The sequence below is a fragment of the Orbicella franksi genome, chromosome 11, assembly GCF_964199315.1.
Source record: "Orbicella franksi chromosome 11, jaOrbFran1.1, whole genome shotgun sequence".
NCBI lineage: Eukaryota > Metazoa > Cnidaria > Anthozoa > Scleractinia > Merulinidae > Orbicella > Orbicella franksi.
The window spans coordinates 17638145-17659788 of NC_138155.1; the positions used below are offsets into that span (position 1 = coordinate 17638145).

At 42.4% G+C, this 21644-nt stretch overlaps 2 protein-coding genes and 1 long non-coding RNA gene across 5 annotated transcripts; 1 reads left to right on the forward strand and 2 right to left on the reverse strand.

Annotated features, from left to right (window-relative positions):
• Positions 1 to 9989: 9989 nt before the first annotated feature.
• On the reverse strand, positions 9990 to 10223 carry LOC145503146 (uncharacterized). Of its 2 annotated transcripts, XR_014051439.1 has the most exons (2): positions 10149 to 10223; positions 9990 to 10118 (listed from the first exon to the last, which is right to left on the reverse strand). It is a non-coding gene; the product is annotated as an uncharacterized LOC145503146 (long non-coding RNA). The 2 variants fall into 2 exon arrangements; XR_014051438.1 differs by having other exon boundaries at positions 9990 to 10223.
• Positions 10224 to 11265: 1042 nt separating this feature from the next.
• LOC145503136 (uncharacterized) lies at positions 11266 to 11748 on the forward strand. 2 transcript variants are annotated; one of them, XM_081482602.1, is made up of 2 exons: positions 11266 to 11422; positions 11453 to 11748. In XM_081482602.1, exons 1-2 carry the CDS (start codon positions 11266 to 11268, stop codon positions 11746 to 11748), a joined length of 453 nt encoding a protein of 150 aa, XP_081338728.1. The 2 variants fall into 2 exon arrangements, with proteins under 2 accessions (XP_081338728.1, XP_081338729.1); XM_081482603.1 differs by having other exon boundaries at positions 11266 to 11404.
• A 1395-nt stretch (positions 11749 to 13143) lies between these two features.
• Positions 13144 to 21374, reverse strand: LOC145503128 (uncharacterized). Its single transcript, XM_081482590.1, has one exon. It carries the CDS (start codon positions 17130 to 17132, stop codon positions 16572 to 16574), a length of 561 nt encoding a protein of 186 aa, XP_081338716.1. The 5' UTR covers positions 17133 to 21374; the 3' UTR covers positions 13144 to 16571.
• Positions 21375 to 21644: the final 270 nt, after the last annotated feature.

Below are 21644 nucleotides of genomic sequence, written 5' to 3' on the forward strand. Positions count from 1 at the left end.
AACTACCGGCGCCTTACAAACGACTTATCCATGACAGAAACGAAACCGACAAACCGACTTCTAACAGACCGACTTAACAATACATGGACCAAAAACCGACCTATTTGACTAACAATAGACGGATCGAAACCCACCTATGACTGATGACAAACTTTACACGAGTCTTCCAGCCAATACCATCATGGCTATACTGACCAATCACGTTCAACGGACCAGACTTACAACATCATCGACTGACAAACACCATTCACTTGACTCTGAAGATGACTTCCGCTCAGGTTGTCGAAACATCAGTCACCAACAACCGGGTGAGTGTAGTTCTGAAAAGAACTGTTGTTGGTGACTGATGTTTCGACAGTCAGTCTCGTGTTAAGGTTTCTGCCAGTCTCACCAATGTAGGAAGCCTGGCAGTCGGAGCATTTGATCTTGTAAACTGCTCCCTGTCTGTCGTTAGGTTCGTCTCTGTCTTTCACGTTGGTCAGTAAGTGTCGTAACGTAGTTGTAGGTTTGTGGGCTACACGAATGTTGTAGGGCCGTAGAATCCGTGAGATTGTCTCAGAAGTGCCCTCAATGTAAGGTATAGTCACTTTAATAACAGATGTAGGGTTCCTCTTCGTAGCGTCAGCTTCAGTAGGTCGGTAAATGTTTCGTCTAGTAAAGTCAGCGTTGTAGTTGTTTTTGTGAAAAACACGTTCAAGGTATCTGTTTTCGTCGCGTAAGCTGTCCGGTGTGTCACAAACTAGTTGCGCTCGTCTCGTCAGGTTGTAGGATGATTCGTCAAGTAATCTGTCGGTATGCGTCGGTTTTCTGTACACTGTCGTTCGTAGTTCGTTGTTGTCGCGGCTTACCAAGCAGTCTAGAAAAGGAAGTTTTCCATTTTCTTCGATCTCTTTAGTAAACTGGATGTTGGTGTTCTGTTCGTTTAGGTGGTCGTGAAAATCGTCAATTTCGTCTGTGTGAACGGCGGTAAAGGTGTCGTCAACGTAGCGTAACCAAAGCGGTATCGTTTGCCGGCAAGTTGCAGGGGCGCGTTCCTCCACGTGTTACATCACAATTTCTGCGACAACAACAGAAACAGGCGACCCCATTGCTGTTCCATGCAACTGTTTGTAGTGTTTACCATTGTAAGGTTCAGTAAGTCCATGATGTCTTCTGTCAGTAACGTTAGTTTAACAGTAGATTGTTGTATAGCGGTCTCGGTACACTGTAATGCCAATTGAAGTGGAATACTGGTGAACAGTGATTTCACATCAAAAGACACAAGTTTGTAGTCGTCAGGTATCTGTACTGTCTTAATAGAGTCAATAAAGTTCTCCGTAGATTGTAGTTTGCGTCTTGATTTGTCGGTAAGGGGTTGCAGTATGGTCGCCAAGTACTTAGACAGTTGATACGTAGGGGACCCACAGAATGACACTATAGATCGCATCGGTATACCAGGATTGTGCAGCTTTGGTAGTCCGTAAAGTTTCGGTGGTTGAGGTACTGAGCACCTCAGTCGATAGTAGGGTTGAGTGTCAATAGCGTCAGTCTTTTTAAGCGTAAGTATTTTGCTGTGAAGTTTACGTTGAAGTAAGTTTGTTTGTCGTTAACAAGTGCGTCCATTTTGTCAAAGTAGTCAGTCTTGTCCATAACAACAGTGAGACGTCCTTTGGTCGGCTTGTCAGCACTCCTGGGTTTAAACCATTTACTATGGAACCTTTCTTTGAGTATATATCTAACCGAATTCGCAAAAACATGCCCGTATTGACTCAAAGACAGTCCCAGCGGCCAGAAGTCCTCTGACCACCCCCCCTGGCTAGGAGATTGGCTCCTCACGCATGCACGTGGCATGGACCACTCCAGCAGGGTGCCATGTCAACACAGCAGCCTCAAACAAGGTCAAACAACTGAGTAGAATATCCAGAAACATAGTCAATATGAAGCTTATTTAACACTGAAAACTCAAGGTCTAGTTGGGGGTATTAGTACAAGACACCCTCCCCTCCCCCCTGCTTTTGACAGCTGGCCACCAGCAGATAGGCCAGTCATTGGGCCATGTGCCCAGCCTGGCCTTAACGGAGCCCTCCCCCCCCCCCCCCCCCTGCGTTTAAGGTGGCTGGCTTAGCCAGGCGAGAACCTAACGGGCATGTTTTTGCGAATTCCCTCAGATATAAACAATTTGGCTCGCCTAACTTGAACAACTCTCGGCATGGCGAGTGTCATGTAATGCCTAGATTTAAGATTTAAAGCAGCAATTTGTGTCAAAGAAGAGAAAATTAACTCGGCAAAACCCACTGTGATCAAATGACTGAGGGAAACTTAAGCAAAGAGGGATATTTGCACTTTTGATTATTCAATAAGAGTTATGAATGATCATGCAGGGTCAACTTTTACTCGACCTACAGGGGCTACATTTTCACATACGAACACTTGATAAAGTTGCCTCAGGCGGGAGGGTTATCTCGGGTACCCGAGACCATATAAATGGGACCCGTGATGCCTTAAAGAATAACCCACGATTTTTTAAGGGAAGGTCCTTAAACAGGACCTTAACTTAGGGCTTCAATGGCAGATTCCTTCTGATGGCTTGGATTGGAATAATTGATTTAATTACTTTTACAGAGGACTAGAACTTAAAAATCTTCCTCGAATTTCGATCCAGCGAGACATAAGTTTCCACGCCGTGAATCAAGTTTTTACCGGGCGTTTCAAAAGCACTCACCAAAGAGAAAGAGACTGATGACCCCAAAGTACCAATATATATGTACTGTGTCTTACTGAAAACAACAATCTTCAACGAGAGATGTGGGATACTGACCTTTAGCATGCGATCCAGCTTGTCTCTTCTACCAATACACGTGAGCCAAGAGCAACAAAAGCTCTGGTGACAGCGACTTTCGGAGCTAAACGGCTTCTGTTAATTATGTTCCCGTAGTACACAGTGCAAACTACGGCCAGCAATACTTGTTGTTAATATTATAGGCTATTGCACTTATTGTTATCACTAAATCACGGACAACAACAACCAAAAGTCGGAACAACACCAGTTTTGCGAATGCGGAAAATTCGCCATACGATGACAGAAGGCTCTCCGTTATTTTGCTTCAAAACAATAATAAACTTTTCTCTTTTCGCGAAAATTTTGCTTAAAAAGTCGAAGTATTGTGTTTGCAACATCTTTCCATCCTCAATATAAAATGAAACGAAACTGATGGTTTACAAATTGAGGGAAATCGTACCTAATCGAAACGCAATTTTTTCGCTTTGTGGAACGAGCAGTGAAGCGCAGTTTAAACCGGGTGTAACGTCATTTTTCGTTGGATGATTCGTGTACGGAATTTTCAGGAGTCTACTGCCCCTTCTGACCTGTAGCCTGCGAACGCAGACGTATTTCCGGCTGTCACTTGGTTCCGCCGAAAAATAATGTCTGCGAACCCGATCTAGAAAACGATTTCTGTGACGTAGGAATTCTAAGCCAATCACAGTTTAGCTCAAATAACCCCAGATCTACTGCGCGAGGTATTCTTTGCGAGGAGCGCTTGAATTTCATTCTATCACGGAATCTGATTGGCCAAGGAGAAACAAAAGTCTTTACGTCACAGAAATCGTTTCCTGGCTCGGGTTCGCATACGTTATTTTTCGGCGGAACCAAGTGTCAGCCGGAAATAGACAAATTCGACTAACACACACGCGACATTGAATTGGGTGTTTACATTGCGTGAAAACGAGGCTCCCTTAACATTTTCTTTATTATTGCAGCCGCTTGCATTTGTTGTGTTAATCATGTGTGTTGCTGTAGTTGTTTATTCAATAAAGAATAGAAATGGTCAAAATCCTCGAGGAATTTTCCAAAATTTCGCTCAACGAACATGGTCTGCGTGGCTCGAGCAAGGCGGAAAAAAAGCTATAAGTTCTTTCGGGAAGGGTATGTTTACGATGTTTACACGTGTCAGCAGTTGGAGGATTTCCATGTCAAGGCACGTTGTTAAAGATCTCTAAGAAAAATTGAAGAGCCTCATTTTAGCTGAAATCTTCAGGGAGAGCGATGGCAGGGCAGAAGCACGCTCTTCGTGTAAGGGAGGAAGCGGTGGACATTGCAATCATGTATTTGCATTATTGTTCCAGTTGAATGATTATTTATGTTTTAATATCAAAGACATCCAGAGTGATGCAATCTTTACAAGACTACCCCAGTCTTGGTATATTTCGAGAGCTGTTTCTCTGTGTTAATGACACTTGATTTTCTTGTTGCAGTATCCCACTAAATCTGCATTTTTCTACCTAGATTAGGCAACAGAAATTGTAAAATGTTTATGAATTCACCATGACTGTTAAATCCAGTGAAAAGTGTAATAAATTTTCCATCTTTCTTTGAGCTGCACATTCGGAAAGAAGGTAGGATACAGAAAAATTATGAAACCAGGGAATTCTAGAATGTTCATCTAATTAACTAAAGATTTCATCCTCAAGATGTTTGTGCCTATCGAGAAATTTCTTCACCAGTCCTGGTCCAGACCAACGTGACACATTCTCCTTCAGATGCTGCCGAATCCGTTGCTTTATTTTCTTTTCTGCTTTGATTCATCTTTTCTGTAGCGTACCTCTTCACCGCTTGGACCTTCTCCTGCTTATCTTTATCCCACGAAAAAAAAAGGAGCTGCATCGGCCTCCAATCGATTTTTACTAGTGTAAGGATTAATAAAATCTAACAATTCAACTAGTTTTAAACGAGAGTTCTAAATGTGGTGCTAATCATCCAGATCAGGAGCTGTCAAGCTTCATGTATAATGTTGTTATTGTATTAAAAGGCAGCTCATAAGTTGATTTCCCGGTTTATTGTCCCTCTGCATAGTTGTACCTGACATTACGAATTTGGATCTTTCCAACTATTCTCCGAAAATGTAAGATCGGCTTAGCCTTTGTTTAAAATCTTTCGTGACACATGCTAAATTTCTGTTTACAAATGAGTAAACTAGCTACATTACCACTGGCTTGCGAATGCCCACGTGCCATTTGAGCTAATATACATGCTCCTATGCAAGTTTCTTATCAAATGTTCTCTCGTTTCTTCTGAAACGAGATGGTTTCAACTTCTGTGCGAGGTTTGCTTTTCTCTGTCACCAAGAACATAGTAAACATGGATGCAAGTAGATACAAAAGGAACATCAGTCCCCAATTGCAAACCTGCTACTTCTAGAAAAGGTCAGCCAATTTACTGAATAAATCTTTCGGCCATTGCCCATTGCTGATCTTGCCGACTGCGATCAATTGAAGCCCTAGTCTTAATGGCCATTATTCGTCTACTTGTAAACTTAAATGGTTTAATCCTGTAATGCTCAAAGTGATATGTTTTTTAGCTCTCGGTAAAAATGTTGTTATCCTCGAAAACTTTATTTCAAGAAAGCGAGCAATAGACATGGTAGAAGTTATAAATTGACGATCTTTGTCCGACGATAACAGCTAAACTCGCGACACTTCCTACACAGAACTCTTTCAGTTCATTCCCTGTTTCCAAGCACACCAGGTAATTAAAATCTTTGGCTCCTGAAATCTTGTTACTACCCATCGATTCGTGGTTCTTTATCCTTAACAATGCAAGCTTAGCGGACAAGTTTTCGCTACAACTAGTAAACCATCATCATTTGATTATAGTCCAGTCAATCTAAGATTTTGAACTTTCTTTCTAATTATTATTGATGTATGAACAGAAATTCGCAAGGTGCTCTCCAAACTATCAAAAGAGAAGGGGTGCGAGGCTTTAGCTGACTGGATGAAGCCATGTGAGAAGCATCTCCATTGGAGTTTCAGTGGCAATGGAATGGTTATTCGGGCCAAGTTTAAGGCATTTCTGAGCCACATTGTTAACAAGCACACTGTAATCTTGATGATCCACTCTTTAACAAGCGTGTGCATGAGGCTTTGCAACCAAGGAGATGGTTCACAGGACGTACTATGCACTGTTCAAGACTGCTTCCTGGTCTTCTCTTCATTTGAAAAAGTACACTATACAAGAAATGAGAAAGGAAAGAAATTAAATTTAGGATAACAACATATGACATTTTTCTTTCCATTGTGTATTGTATTTCAATGTCAATGTGATTTTGGAAATGAATGTAGTCTCAAGAAACGAGAGGCTGACGGAGTTCAATGGGTGAAAGTTTCCTCTCCAAAATTCAAAAATAGACAAGCAACAGTGCGCAACGTGAGGATAAAAAAAAAAAACTTTGGTTAGCGCAAAATCTGTACCTACAAATATATTAGCAATTGTTTAGTAGATGCTGTATGGTAGCAAGCAAAAGTTTCTGCCTGTTGTGTGAAACATTGCTTCCAACTTGCCTGCCGTGCGAAATAGTGCTTCCAACTTCCCTGCCGTGTGAAACATTGCTTGCAACCTGCCTAACGTGTCAAACAATGCTTGCAACTTGCTTGCCGCGTGAAACATTACTTCTAACTTGCCTATCATGTGACACATTGCTTGCAATTTGCCTGCGGTGTGAAGCATTGCTTGCAATTTGCCTGCCGTGTGAAACATTGCTTCCAACTTGCCTACCGTGTGAAACATTGCTTGCAATTTGCCTACCGTGTGAAACATTGCTTGCAATTTGCCTACCGTGTCAAACATCGCTTACCACTTACCTGCTGCGTGACACACTGCAACTTGCCTGCCGTGTGACACATTGCTTGCAACTTGCCTGCCATGTGAAACATTGCTTGCAATTTGCCTACCGTGTCAAACATCGCTTGCAACTTGCCTGCTGTGTGACACATTGCTTGAACTTGCCTGCCGTGTGACACATTGCTTGCAAATTGACTGCCGTGTGACACATGAAGCTCTAAAGGCTTGAAACTGCACGTAAAATAACGATTTTCGCCATAAACCACCAAATTTTCTCACAAAGGTAGTCTTAGTTACTGCAAGTTGTAGATACTTGAAACTACAAATTCGAGCGAAAACGGACGTGAAATGACGATTTTCGCTTTATACCTCCCAATTGCCTCTAAAACACAGTTTTAGCTACTCATATTGAGCTTCAAATACTTACAACTATACATTTGAGCGAAAACGGACGTAAAATGTCCATTTTCCTTTCATGCCTCCCAATTCCCTCTTAGAGACATTATTTTTCTACTTGGGGCTTTAAGAGGCTGTCTCTGCAAAAACCGACCACTTTCTCATAAGCGGAGATTTCGAAGCCCTTACCTAGTCAATCACTAAAATGAGTTTTATTTGATTAAAAATTCTAATATAATTTTTCTAGGATTGATTGAAGTTCGGTCCGCTCGACACAAGTTGCATGCCTACCGAAACTGGAAAAATAGCACATATTGCCGGTGCTCTAAAAAAATAATATTCACTCAAAAGTCCCAATTCTTTTTTTCAACTATAGATATATCATAGCAGTTTGTTTAGCCATGTTGCAATTATAATTTATAAGTTAAACGAGACTTACCTGTAAGTTGAAGTTTGACTGTAATTCTATGAGATACCGGTCACGAACTAGGGAGTCACGTGAGATATGTGCGAGTAGCCCGAGCGATCAGTCTTCAATGAAAGCGAGTGATTGCAAACAATAATGGGTGGGAAAATAAGTAGAAGAGTAAACTACAGAACCCAGTGAAGGGGTAGGGCACGTGACTCCCTAGTTCGTGACTGGTATCTCATAGAATTACAGTCAAACTTCAACTTACAGGTAAGTCTCGTTTAACTTATAAATTCTATTTCGACACCAGTCCTACTCACTAGTGAGTCACGTGAGACTTAAAAGCGTGCAATCATGAGCAGAAAAAATAAACAGAAACAGCTTTAATTGCCAAAATATTGGTGCAAACAGCTACAGTATATGGCTTGTCAGTCTATGGTACACAGAGGCACATAAAGGCAGTAAACAAAGAACTGATGCCTATCCGGGAAAATCTGCCTATAGAAGGCAGTAAACAAACACAACAACATGTGATAATAGGTACTGGTTTACAGTGGAAAAAACTGTAATAATGCTATGTGTGGAGGTTTTCCAACAGGAGCTGTTCATAAGCTTTACTTGTTGGGACAATGGGTTTCTTGTAGAATTTTCCAAAGGTTGTGGCATTTGAGCAGCCTGCATTGTCCAGGATATATAGTAGACAAAGGAACCTTGCACACTGCAGCTTCAGATGTAGAAGCTGCCCTGGTGCTATGTCCTTTAAAGACCGAGGTATCTATTCCGGACTTTGCAAGAACCGTTTTTAGCCATCGAGAAATCGTGTCGGTTGACACCGGTTGGTAAGGCTTTTGGTAGCTCACTAGCAGCTGGTCACTCCCTTTCCTGAGCTCATTTGTCCTTTTATCATATTCAGATAGGCAAACAATAGGACACAAGCGGCTGTCTGGTGAGTAAGCTGTGAATGTTAATGTTGACACATGCTTGCCTGGTCGAGAGGTCTTCAAAAAGTTTGTGAATAGTGAACACACAGCTATCATGCTTCAATACAATACCTCTGACAGATAGCAAATGCAGTGTCTGACATCTCTGCCCAGACAACAATGCCAAAAGCATTGTAGTTTTGTAGGTGAGATCCTTCAAAGTTAAATCCTGAGGTGGGTGAAGGCTTGACAAGTATGTCAGCACAGTATTGACATCCCAAATGTTCTTGTATTTTGGTAAGGAAGGCTTGATTCAAACACCCCTTTGAGGAAACGACACACCATGGGGTGGGCACCAAAGGAGGAAATGTTAGGCAATGTAACAATGGATGAGACAGCACTCCTTGCAGTGTTGATAGCACTGTATCCTATGCCAGAATCATATAGTTCAGCAAGAAAATTGATTACATCCTCTACAGAGGGACAAATGGGATCAATGCCAGTAGTAATGCACGCTCATATGGGCCGTAACCAATCAGGAGCCGGGAAAGACAATAGGCTATTGTTTGGAGAACAATGGATTCTATTGTTCTCCAAATCCAATATGGCCGCCACAAATGTCAGCCAATTAGGAGCCGGTTCAAGAATTCAAGATGGTGGTGCCGACGAAAGTCGGCCAGGTTGGAAAACAGCCCACCAGCCTCGACGGAGGACTGGGATCGGTCTTACGGATTTCCATGGCGACACAAATCACGCCAGGGTCACGCAAAAAAATGTCATGCAACTTCAAACTCGATAATTACAGTGTCCTGTGGTCCTAAACGATAGAGGTCCGTCTGACAAGCGGCCATGATGAAGACTGAGAGACTTGTGTCCGAGGCACTTATATACCTTTCTATTCGTTCCAAAGCATCCTGGGCAGTGAGCTCATTGGAAACCAACCCTAGACTTGCCCCACTCCCTTCGCGGTCGAAGGGGTAAAAATAGGGGTGATGGGGTACTCCCCGTTCCAAAGCATCGTGGGACGGTGACCTCATCGGGTACTCCCTCTTAGTCTGCTATATAAAACCTTCACACGTTTTGAAAGGAACCAAACAAAGTTGTTGACTTAGGAAATGGAAGTTAGAAGAAGTCGAAGACTACTAGGATTGACCCCCAAAGTAGATGAGTTCAAGGACAAATGTTTCATTTGTCAAGGCGACCTTGTCATTGACTCCTTGACTCGATGTAGTGCGAAAACTTATTGCTGTGGAAAATTTTTGCACAAGAGATGTTTGCAACAGGAGTTACAATACTCAGATAAGTGCGGACATTGCAAAACCTCAAATCCTCGGTGGAATGAAGATGAGGAACAACTTTCACCTTGGGAGGAGGTGGTACGCGAGAGGATTACCAACGCAACGAATCCCGTCAATAGGTATCGGCGAGGGGGACGGCCTTATCATATTCACAATCGTAATGTTGTTTCGTGGATGACCTTGCCGTACCATGCGAATCTTTCCATCTGGTTTGAATCTTATACAAGGCTCACCATCTTCGTGCAGCAAAGGCGAAATGCTACCCTGTACATCCATGCCATCCTTCGTAGCCTTCTTCTACTTACAGGTAATAGGACGTTGAAAGCAGCATTTTCGGCGTAGTTTTGGGACTTTCCCTTATCCAGGAACTGCTAGACTTCTTTCAGGTAGGTTTCTTTGACGTCTTCCCCGACGCCTTGACGTAACGGACTCCACGGATCTGGTTCATCGTCGTCCGCTTCTTCTTCCTCTTCGGAGCTGCTGCTATCCTCCTCTTCTTCCTGTTTCTCTTCAGGCTCCTCTTCGTCCACCTCTTCTTCCTCTTCTACGTTCTCATCATTGTTATCTTCCACGGGGCCAAAAATATCTGTTAAACGATCATCCATGATTCTCGTTCACCTTCATCCAAGACAACGTGCTTCAAATGAGCCAAGTCGATTAAACTGGTGTTTAATATACCATTTTGGGCAATGATCAGACCTCCTCTCTCTTTCTTCGATGCCAGTGCGGGTATCTTTCGTGCGTCATGAGGTGACTAAACACGCGTTTCATGTCATCACTGGTGGGATGTAAATCCAGGACCGTGTACCCAAACAGTCGTTCGGTCACTTTTTGATAAGCGTCCATCATGTCTTGCCAGCAAGTGGGAAAAGCTTGAAGCAGTAAATTCTTCGTCCCTAATTGATCTCTTGGATTTTTGAAGGCTACGATGTAGTGGGCGTTCCTTGAAATACTCTTGGTGTATTTCCCTCGTGGGAACATGTCTTGGCACAAGTACAACACGGTGATATTTTGATGATGAGAGTGTTTGTCCTCACCTCCCTCTGCTATCAGATCGTCTAATACGAGTAATCCACCCTTCGGAAACCATAACTTGAGATGGTCTGACTCTGGAATCCCTTCGTGAAATTGCACACCACCGTCTTCCATATCTCTAAATCCGTCTTGCCACGCCCTAGCAATAATGAATGGTAGTGGGAGGGTTTACAAACAATTCTTACAAGTGATCCAAGAGTAACGATTCGGTAAAACAAGTCTTGCCACACCCAGAAGGGCCCACGATCAAAATACTGGGGGGTGTCTTGAACCGAAACGCTTCTCCTATTTCTATTCTACTAGGGATCCCATGGTGCTTTTCGGTAGGAAATGTGATATTTGGGACATCTCGTGTCTTTTCTGATCCACTGCTTTGACAACTATGTTTTTCGCGACGAATTCTACTGTCTGCACGAGAGAATAGTCTATGACAATATCGACAATACAGGGACATGACTCCTTGCTAGTTTGACTCAAAATGAATTGAGGCAGTTAATGCCTTAGTTTTATACATGATTAATGGAGTTGACGAGTATGGTGGAGGTGGTGGCGGCGGCGGCGGTGGTGGTGGTGGTGATGGTGGATGTGGTGGTGGTGTAGGGGGTGGTGAATATGGTGGTTGTGGTAGTGGTGGTGGGGGAAAATGGTCATGTTGGTGAATGTGGTGGATGTGGCTGTGGTGGTCGTGAATGTGGTGGTTGTGATGGTGCATGCAGTGGTAGTGGTGGTGGTGGCAGTGGCGGTGAATGTGGTGCCGGTGGTGGTGGATGTGGTGGTGGTAAATGTGGTGGTGGTGTAGGTGGTGGTGGTGGTAAATGTGGTGGCGGTGGTGGTGGTGTCATCGTAAAAGATGGTATGAAAACAACAAGGAACGACTCGCCAGTAGCCAGAGAGCCCATTGTCAACAGAACAAGGAGCACATCAGAAATTACCACAGACAATACTGTAAAAACAACAGGGAACGGATCAACGAATATTGGAGAAGTTATTATGCCAAGAATAAGGAACGGATCAGGCAAAGACTTCATGACCAAAAGCAAAGAAAACTGGGGCAGAATATCGTGCGTTTTGGGGCCAGGGACCAAGAGTCTGTGAAACTGGAAACAAGTTTAGTTCCCAACACTTTGTGGAATACCGACGGTCAAGACTTAAAGAGTTAAAAATTGTAATCAATTCTCTTTCGGAGTTCATATTATTATTTTTATTATCATTATTCGATAAACGTTATAAAGACTCAGACTCTTTGTTTTTGTTTTGTTTTACGAGTTTTTTGAGTTACAACAAAAGTTATGTTACACCCAAGCTGTGTCTTCAGGGTAAATGGGGGGTGAAAAAGATGACTGAAGAGTTAATGTGTTGATAATCACTTCATCCTCAGCGTCGTAGTGCAGCCACGACAGGAACAATGACCTAAACTTTACTTCACGTACGGAGAGCATTACTTCCGTGGGGATGTTTCTACTGAACATTCCATACACCGTCTGTCTTATTGATTGAGTAATGGTCATCCACAGCAAGTTGACATAGGCATGGATGTACAGGGTAGCATTTCGCCTTTGCTGCACGAAGATGGTGAGCCTTGTATAAGATTCAAACCAGATGGAAAGATTCGCATGGTACGGCAAGGTCATCCACGAAACAATATTACGATTGTGAATATGATAAGGCCATCCCCCTCGCCGATACCTATTGACGGGATTCATTGCATTGGTAATCCTCTCGCGTACCACCTCCTCCCAAGGTGAAAGTTGTTCCTCATCTTCATTCCCCCGAGGATTTGAGGTTTTGCAATGTCCGCACTTATCTGAGTATTGTAACTCCTGTTGCAAACATCTCTTGTGCAAAAATTTTCCACAGCAATAAGTTTTCGCACTACATCGAGTCAAGGAGTCAATGACAAGGTCGCCTTGACAAATGAAACATTTGTCCTTGAACTCATCCACTTTGGGGGTCAATCCTAGTAGTCTTCGACTTCTTCAACTTCCATTTCCTAAGTCAACAACTTTGTTTAGTCTCTTTCAAAACGTGTGAAGGTTTTATATAGCAGACTAAGAGGGAGTACCCTCTTATCCCTATTTTACCCCTTTGGCTGGGAAGGGAGTGGGACAAGTCTAAGATTGGCTCCCGATGAGGTCACCGTCCCACGATGCTTTGGAACGGGCAGTACCCCTCACCCCTATTTTTACCCCTTCGACCACGAAGGGAGTGGAACAAGTCTAGGTTTGGTCCCGATGAGGTCACCGTCCCAGGATGCTTTGGAATGAATAGAAAGGTATATAAGTGCCTCGGACACAAGTCTCTCAGTCTTCATCATGGCCGCTTGTCAGATGGACTTCTGTCGTTTAGGACCACGGGACACTGTAAGTATCGAGGTTGAAGTTGCATGACATTTTTTTGCGTGACCCTGGCTTGATTTGTGTCACCATGGAAATCCGTGAGACCGATCCCAGTCCTCCGTCGAGGCTGGTGGGCTGTTTTCCAACATGGCCATCTTGGATTTGGAGAACAATAGCATCCATTGTTCTCCAAACAATAGCCTATTGTCTTTTCCGGCTCCTGATTGGTTACGGCCCATATGAGCGTGCATTAGTAGTAATGCCCCTTGAACTGCAGTAGCGCCTCCATTTCTGAAGGTAAGTAACATATTGCTTTCTAATGCCTCATCTCCAGGATTGTTCCATGACATTGGTAGCTGTCGTCGAAAGGCCTTTGCCATTGAGGTATTTCCGGACAAGTGACATAGAATCAGACACAGTTCTTGTGAAGTGGGTGGGGTTCCTGTGGGTTGCTGGGTAGAAACAGAGTATCTCTGTCTCTTGGAAGTTGTATTGGTAGTTGGATTAACATCTGCATTAACTTGGGCCACCACGGTTGGGTTGGCCATTTTGGCACAAGAAGGAGCCCTGTTGCTTTCTCTTCTTGAATCTTCTGGAGAACTCTTGTTATCAGACTAAAGGGTGGAAGAGCATAAGATAAGTGATGCTGCCATAACATGTGAAAAGCATTGATAGCATAAGCTGCTGGCTCTGCTCGATAGGAGATATAGGGTGTAATCTGGCAATTGATCCTGGAGGCAAATAGATCAATGTTCGGGGTAACAACTGAGCTTGGCGCAAGCATTTGTGAAAAGGGTTTTCTTTAAGCACCATTCAGTACACCTCCTAAATGTACACGACTCTTTGTCTGCCTCCACATTTTCACACCCTGCTATACGAGCCATAGTAAGCCATATATGTTGCTCAATACACCAATCCCATATATATTTTGTCACCTTATTTAGTTTAGGGGAGTGGCTTGTACCCATCTAGTTAATGGTAGATTCCGTAGTTGTATTATCAACCATGACCTTGACATGTTTACCATGAGTCAAGGTGCGCAATGATTTTAAGGCAAACAACACAGCCAAAATTTCAAGAAAATGTATGTGCTTTTTAGCCTCCGCAGCTGTCCAGAATCCCCCCCAGTTGAAGAATCACTGGTTGCTGCACCCCAACCCTGTTTTGAGGCATCAGAAGTAATGGTAATATCTACGTCTCCTCGAGTTATCAGGTTGGATGCAGACTCGATTCAGTCAATCCACCACTTAAGCTCTTCCCTTGCTTGGCTGGATACACATTTTGGCATCAAAGTTCCATTTGGTAGTTTGAAGAGCTGTGGTTTTGTCTCGTTCTAAATAGCGGTAGTGGAGGGGTCCATAGGCAACGCGAGAGACACTTGACACTATAAGCCCCAGGACCTTGGCTACATCTCTAATAGTAGGATTTTTGCAGTTAAACAGGTCAGTAGCTGCCTGTTTTAGCTTAAAAACCCTCTCAGGGGTAAGGTAAACTAGCATGGAAACTGAGTCTAGAATGAATCCCAGAAATACCAGCTTTTGAGTTGGGATGAGCACCGACTTTTCAGGGTGTACTACAAAACCCAAATTATCCATTAGTTTGACTGGGTCAACATTTTTTGCACAATCATGCCAGATTGGCCCCATTAACCAAGAGTCATCTATACAACCTGAAGACAAGTGACCAAGCTGTCGCAGGGTGGCAAATACTGGTTTCATTAGCTTGGTAAATTTTCTGGGACAAAAAGCCAAACCATTGGGGAAACATGTATAATTAAATAACATGTTGTTCCATTCAAATTTGAAGTACTTTTGGTGTGGCTTTGCAATAGGGACCGAATCGTAATCGTCCTTTAAATCAATGGATGCCATGTAGCAATTTGGGGTAATGAGCCTAATTGCTGTCCAGACTGAGTCCGTTTTGAAATGTTGGTATTCCACATGCTGGTTAAAGCGTTTCAAATTTAAGATCATTTGATATGATCCATCTTTTTTATTTCCAACAAAAATTGGCAACATATATTCCCCACTTTCATGTTGGGTGGGTACAATAACACCTTTGTCAAGCAATTTTTGGATTTCAGCTTCTATAACCAGTGAGTCACTGATGTTGAATGTTTTCCTTTTCAGGCCCAAGTTCTTTGTGGGCTGTGTGGAAAATTCAATATACTGACCCTTAACACAATTAAGGACTTCTGAGTCAGAAGTTATTTCCTTTCATTTGTCAAAGAAACGTACCAGTTGGCCACCCTTGAAGCTTTGCACCTTATTGGCAAAATAATGTTTCATATGGGTCTAAAGCAACAAAAGATTATCTACCTCTAAGTTATCAAGTGTGTCAGTGGAAATCATTGCTGCTTCTTCCCCTGGTCCTGCAATTGGATGAAGGGCTTTGGGGGTGGCTTCGAGTTCCACTGACGACCTTTCGATAAAAAAGGCTTGCTTCGCCGATCAGATTTTTGATAGTTTTGTGAAGGGTGTCCTTTTACGTTTTTGGGGCGACTCCCAACTGCTGTGGTGCTTACCCTATTGCATTCAGCTGGGTTTGCAGGTCGTTGCCGAACAGCAGAGCTGTCATGCATCAGTCAATTCCAGCTTTGCCCATCCCCTCCCGGGCAACCGCGGGGCATTTGCTCACGTTGTCAGTCCTGGGGTGGGGCATCTGCAATTTTATCGCGGCCCGGGGGCTGGGCATTTGCGTACCCCGGGGCGACCCCCAGGCATTTGACAACAATCTCTGATGTGAACACGACTATTTTGCAATTTGCATTCAAATCTAGCCTAGCATTTTTAAAGTCCCGAAAGTGAAGTTAAAATACTTAAGGTTTGCGAATTCAAATGATGCGATCTTCAAGACAGATCTTGGGACCTTAAAATGCAATACATCATCATTTAAAATGTCTTTATTCTTCACAGATAAAGTAGCCTGCAAAAACAGGCACCTATCATCGCTCGCGACTAGAGGCACATCCGCCGCGATCCTAGCTATCCTCTAGCAAACTGTTAAAAACAAACATAAAGAAGTAAAAATAATCAGAATCAACTAACACGTACTGTTGTCCTTGAAGTCTTAGCGTTGCATTAAAATACTGAACAGTTGAACGTTTTATTTACTGATTAATAAAAAAAACTGCAGAGGTGTTGGAAGGCAACGATCCCGGGGACGGGGCATTTGCCCTCTTTCTTCGTCCCCACCCTGGGACATTTAGACAGCTTATGTGTCCCCACCCCGGGGAATTAACCCATTTATTTAAAAAAATGCTAATGCACAGGGGTTAACCCGGGGTGGGGAGATGGGCACTGCTGGAATTGACTGACGCGTTACTGAAACATGCGAAGCACACAGGCCCGCATAATCTTTATTTAGATGCGGTTTGATCGACTCCCTGTGGCGGTGGGACAGGTCGACATGTGCGTGCCCTAGGAGAGCGACCGCATCTGTGTTCAATTTTATAAGTTTCTGAATGTCAGAGTCTAACTTCGGCTGCTTCAAATTCTTCATTTCTAGCAGCAGCTTAATGGATTTGCACAGTACAGCGCCAGCAGTACCAACCGTTTTCTGGGTTGATTTGGACCTGACGTCCTACTGTTTTACTGAGTGGCCCAGTGTATCCCAGATTTCAAGATTAACCCGCGGTGTTGCGAGAGTCTCGCGGTTCGCCTTGCGTAGATATTTAGCTGACTTATCCTTTAGTTTTGAGTCTGGCAATTTCTTAGACCACAGGTTGTTAACTAAGTCAGCCAGTTGTTTCTCAGCAGCCGGACCTGATTCATCTGCATTGAGAAGATCTTCTGCGATTTCCGACAACAATGGGTCATTGCCACCGTCGCTTTGCTCGAGTGGAGCACGTGGTTTATCTTTGGAAGTTTTGTCGGCTTCAGTGCCATAAAGGGCCTGAAGTTCCGCGTCCGAGTCATCTCCATCATCATCTGAACCATCAAAAGCACTCATTTCGTCTTTGGAACTGTATTTTTGCCGTTTAGAGTCGAGTTGATCGTCTGTGTTGCTGGGATGCAGCCACTTGAGCGACTGGTTCATGTTGAGGATCGAGTCTGTCATCGCTCCGAGAGTTTTGTTGACGTTCTGAAGCGTACTGAACATGGGATCCAGTTGTTGGGGTCTTCTCCTTAGGATCGGGGTCATCGTTTAAGAGGGCGTCCTCTGCCTCAGTGGAAAGTGTTTGCTCGTTCGTATTCGCCATTACCAACGAACTTCAGAAGACGCGACCGACTGCTCTGGAATTACGCGCGCAACTGATCGCTCGGGCTACTCGCACATATCTCACGTGACGAACTAGTGAGTAGGACTGGTGTCGAAATAGAATTCAATGTCCTTCCTTCAACGGTTAAAAGAAGATTTTCTACCCGTTAAATCGAGTTCTTGAAAAAAGCACGAAAATAGCTCCACTTTGAAGGCACGTTTTAAAAATGTGGCACCAGTTTGAAACTACTGGACTGCATGAATAAAAAGTATAAATGGCCCTTAATTTAAAACAACAATAAAATTTGTCTGCCCACTAGGTTTTCAAAACTAACGACCGCTTAAAGTTCAGGAAATTTTGAAAATATTCCAGTGAGTAACTAACATATTCGCCTTCGTACACTGCTCTGATAAATTCACGTAAATCTCTTACCTGGCTTCAAGATTAAAGTTTTGGTTCTTTGTAGCGATCCTTGAAACCTAGGTAGCATGAAAACTACCAGATTTTCCTTCCAGCTGTGGGTTTGTATACAAAGTTCATTTATACGTTCCTCATCTGTGTCGAGCGTGACGGTCACATACTTCGATGTTCTTTGTATTATTGACTATTGTTTTCCTCGAAGCCGCTTTAATCATGTAGAGTCCTCTTGCAAGGTTTGTAGGAGCACTCTTTTAGACAACTCTCGGCACACACACATGTATAAATAGTAAACGGGGAGTCAAGGAAGGATTGATAAATGCCACGGCCAGTTTGTGTTTATAACAGGTGTTTTAGTTCCCAATCTTCCCGTGAGTATAACGGGAATCAATGATGTGATACTAATTGCAACATGGCTAAACAAACTGCCACGATATATCTATATTTGAAAAAAAGAATTGAGACTTTTGCGCGAATATTTTTTTTAGAGCGCCGGCACTGTGTGCTATTTTCCAGTTTCGGCAGGCATGCAACTTGTGTCGAGCGGACCGAACTCCAATCAATCCTAGAGAACTTCAATTAGAATTTTTAATCAAATAAAACTCATTTTTAGTGATTGACTAGGTAAGAGCTTCGAAATCCCAGTTTATGAGAAAAATCGAATTTTCCAAGTAAAATTAGTGTTGGGTTTTTACAGAGACAGCCTCTTAAATACTGGAAACTTTACAGTTGAGCGAAAACCGATGTAATACGATTTATGATGTAAACCTCCAAATGTGTTCGGAAACGCAGTTTTAGCTACTGCAAGCTGTTTAGACTACAAACTGCTTGTTTGAAAGTGATAGTACGAGAAATGTCGATTTTCACTGCATGCCTCCCAGTTGCCTCTGAAACACAGTTTTAGCCACTTGAAGCTGTAAATACTTAAACGAGTGAGACAATCTCAGATAGTGCAGAGCGCAATTGATAGCTCTGGTACAGTAGTCCCATAAGTACTCACCCCTACTCGGTTCACTTCCGGTTTGTGTCTACCTTGGTAGTCTGCTACGGCTTTTCCCCTTTGCAGTGTGTATGTTTCAAGGTTGTATTTTCATTCAAGGTCCAAACATTACGCACAAATTAATTACTACTGGTGCTTTAAGTTGATTTTCGTTCATTTAAAATTCAACAATACGCTGAAGCAGCAAACGTGACAATTTAACTCTTCACGCCAACTTTGTAACTTTATACTTTTGTTTTCCTCGCAAAGCCATGTAATATGAAACTCCTGTTTTCTCCAAAACATACGGAAGATGTCCTTGTTTTTTGGAGATAAATGAAAGAAAGTTTAAAAATATCTGATGAAGTGATGAAGAAACGGAACAGAGACGATGTTTTACTAAAAATGCAAATTTTTACCGATGAACAAGAACTAATTTAATTATCAGATAGTCACGAAATACCACTTTCTTTTTCTGTCGCCACCTTTGTTGTTAACAATAAAACAATTCAAAATTAACACACAACGATATTGATGGCTGAGAAGCTTTTCAACGAAAAGTATTGAAGATAAACAGCGCTACTTGGCCGATATGAATGAGTCTCCTCAAAGACTGATTAAATTAATTTGCGCTTTCATTAGGTGCCACGGCGTCTGCAGCAATATTTGAGCATTTTCCTGGTTTCTTTTGTTACAAATTCACAATTTGCGGAGTATTAACGCCACTAACTTGAGAACTTTTTGGTCTCTCTTGCAGACACAATTAAGGCAAGAAATAAACAAGTCGCTAAGGAGAAGCAATATATTTGAACTCTGACAAGCACACTATTGTAGATTGAAAACAGCAGATGATATTTGTTGAACCGACCTGTTTGTAATTCTAAAAGCTACGCAGCCACAGTAACGTTTCACTTTTGCAATAAAAAGGGACAACTGGCGCTACCTGAAAAATAACTGCCGTCCTTGGTCACATGACACGATAAATAAAATACTGCGTGTAAAGATAGTGTATAACACTAACAATGCTAGAACGCATGCGTCTTACATGTTGAGCTCTACCATAAGGAAAACCACTCAACATTTGTGCGTGATTCCGTATGCAATGTATCCTTCACCTAATATAGAAGCCACGAACCCTAACTAATCTACGCATGCGTTTAGGGCAAATTAGTTTTGTTCTAAGGAGAATGGTACCACAAGGAGAGCAAGGGGTTACCTGAAACAAATATATAGCTTTGCGATGTTCAAAGTTAAGCGACGGCGATGGAATGTGTTTTACGTAGAGTACACATGTACCTTTCCCACCCTACTCCCATTACTTCCTTGCCTCTAGACTAATTAATTAATTGAAGTTAATTAATTAAACAAACATTAAAGTTTACACCTTAGCGCCATAGGGCCATAGCGACATAGCGCCTTAGTTCCTTAGCGGCAGGCAACCCCCATAACCATCCCAATAGTGCACTCTGCACTAAAAATCACATTTGAGCGAAAACCGACCTAAAATGACGATTTACTATTTAAACCTCCCAATGTTCTCAGAAACGCCGTTTTAGCAACTACAAGTTGTTAAGACTAGAAACTTTTTACCCGAGCATAATGTCACAAGAAATGTCGATTTTCACTCCATGCCTTCCAGTTGCCTCTAAAACACAGTGTTAGCTACCGAAAGCTGTAAATACTGGAAACTTTACTTTTGAGCGAAGACCGACGTAAAATGGCGATTTGCGATTTAAAGCTTCAAAAGTTCTGAGAAACGCAGTTTTAGCTATTACAAGCTGTTTAGACTGGAAACTGCTAATTTTAACGATTTACGATTTAAACCTCCAAGCCCCAAATACTCGAAACATCACATTTGAACGAAAACTAAGGTACAATGACGATTCACGATTTAAACCTCCAAATATTGTCGGAAACGCAGTTTTAGCTACGACAAGCTCTTTAGAGTGAAAACTTCTTATTTGAACGTAATGGCACCAAAAATGTCGATTTTTACTTAATGAATCCCAGTTTTTCTAAAACACGGTGATACCTACCTGAAGCTGTAAAAACAAGAAACTTCACGTTTGAACGAAAACCGAGGTAAAATGACGATTTACGATTTAAACCTCAAAATGTTTTGAAAAACGCTGTTTTAGCTTTTTTAAGCTGTTCAGACTAGAAACTGCTTACTTGAGTATAATGGCACGAGAAATGTCGATTTTTACTCCATGCCTTCCAGTTGCCTCTAAAAGACAGTGTTAGCTACCTGAAGCTGTAAATACTGGAAACTTTACATTTGAGCGAGAACCGACCTAAAACGACGATTTACGATTCAACCCCGGAAATAATGTCAGAAACGGAGTTTTAGCTACTACAAGCTGTTTCGACTAAAAAACTGCCAATTTGAACGTAATGGCACGAGAAATGTCTATTTTCACTTCATGCCTCGCAGTTGTCCCTGAATAAAAGTTTCAGCTACTTGACGCTTTAAATACTGGAAACTTCACATTTAAGCGAAAACCGACGCAAAATGACGATTTGGATTGCACACTTCAAATGTGTTCGAAAACATAGTTTTAGCTACTACAAGCTTTTCGACTTGAAGATGGAGACTTGGTTTGGCGACAAAAATACAACCTAAAAGGCAATCGTTATAGCCTTGCCGAGGACCTGCCTCCGGCCGTACGGAAAATAAGAAAACGATATTAGTACCAGCAATGAAGGAAGCACGAAAGATAGCGGGTACGAGAGCTACGACCACTGGAGACCGTCTTATTGTAAACGGAAGGGGTTACACTTTTGATCAAATTCCAAAAAAATGGAGTGGAAACAGCGAAAGCTGAATCAGAAAGTTAAATCAGACTCGTCTTAATGTTATTATTTTTTCTTCTTCTTCCTTCCTTTTTTTTTTTTTTTTTTCTACAAATCAACAGCTTATCAAATTTTGATGTAAATGGTTATGTTTGTTCGGAGTGCCAAAGAAAAAATACGTTTGTTTAAGGTCATTTGTATTTCGCAAAATAATCTTTATAGCCAAAAGCCAGTCTGAAATGCGAAAAAGTAAACGTATTCCTTC

What these genes read in the sequence shown, in the direction of transcription:
- LOC145503128 (XM_081482590.1), bottom strand. Translation starts at nt 17,132, where the DNA reads ATGACCCCGATCCTAAGGAGAAGACCCCAACAACTGGATCCCATGTTC.
- LOC145503136 (XM_081482602.1), top strand. Translation starts at nt 11,266, where the DNA reads ATGGTGGTTGTGGTAGTGGTGGTGGGGGAAAATGGTCATGTTGGTGAA. An exon ending in TGGTGCCGGTGGTGGTGGAT is followed by an intron (nt 11,423 to 11,452) that starts GTGGTGGTGGTA and finishes GTGGTGGTGTAG; the next exon opens with GTGGTGGTGGTGGTAAATGT.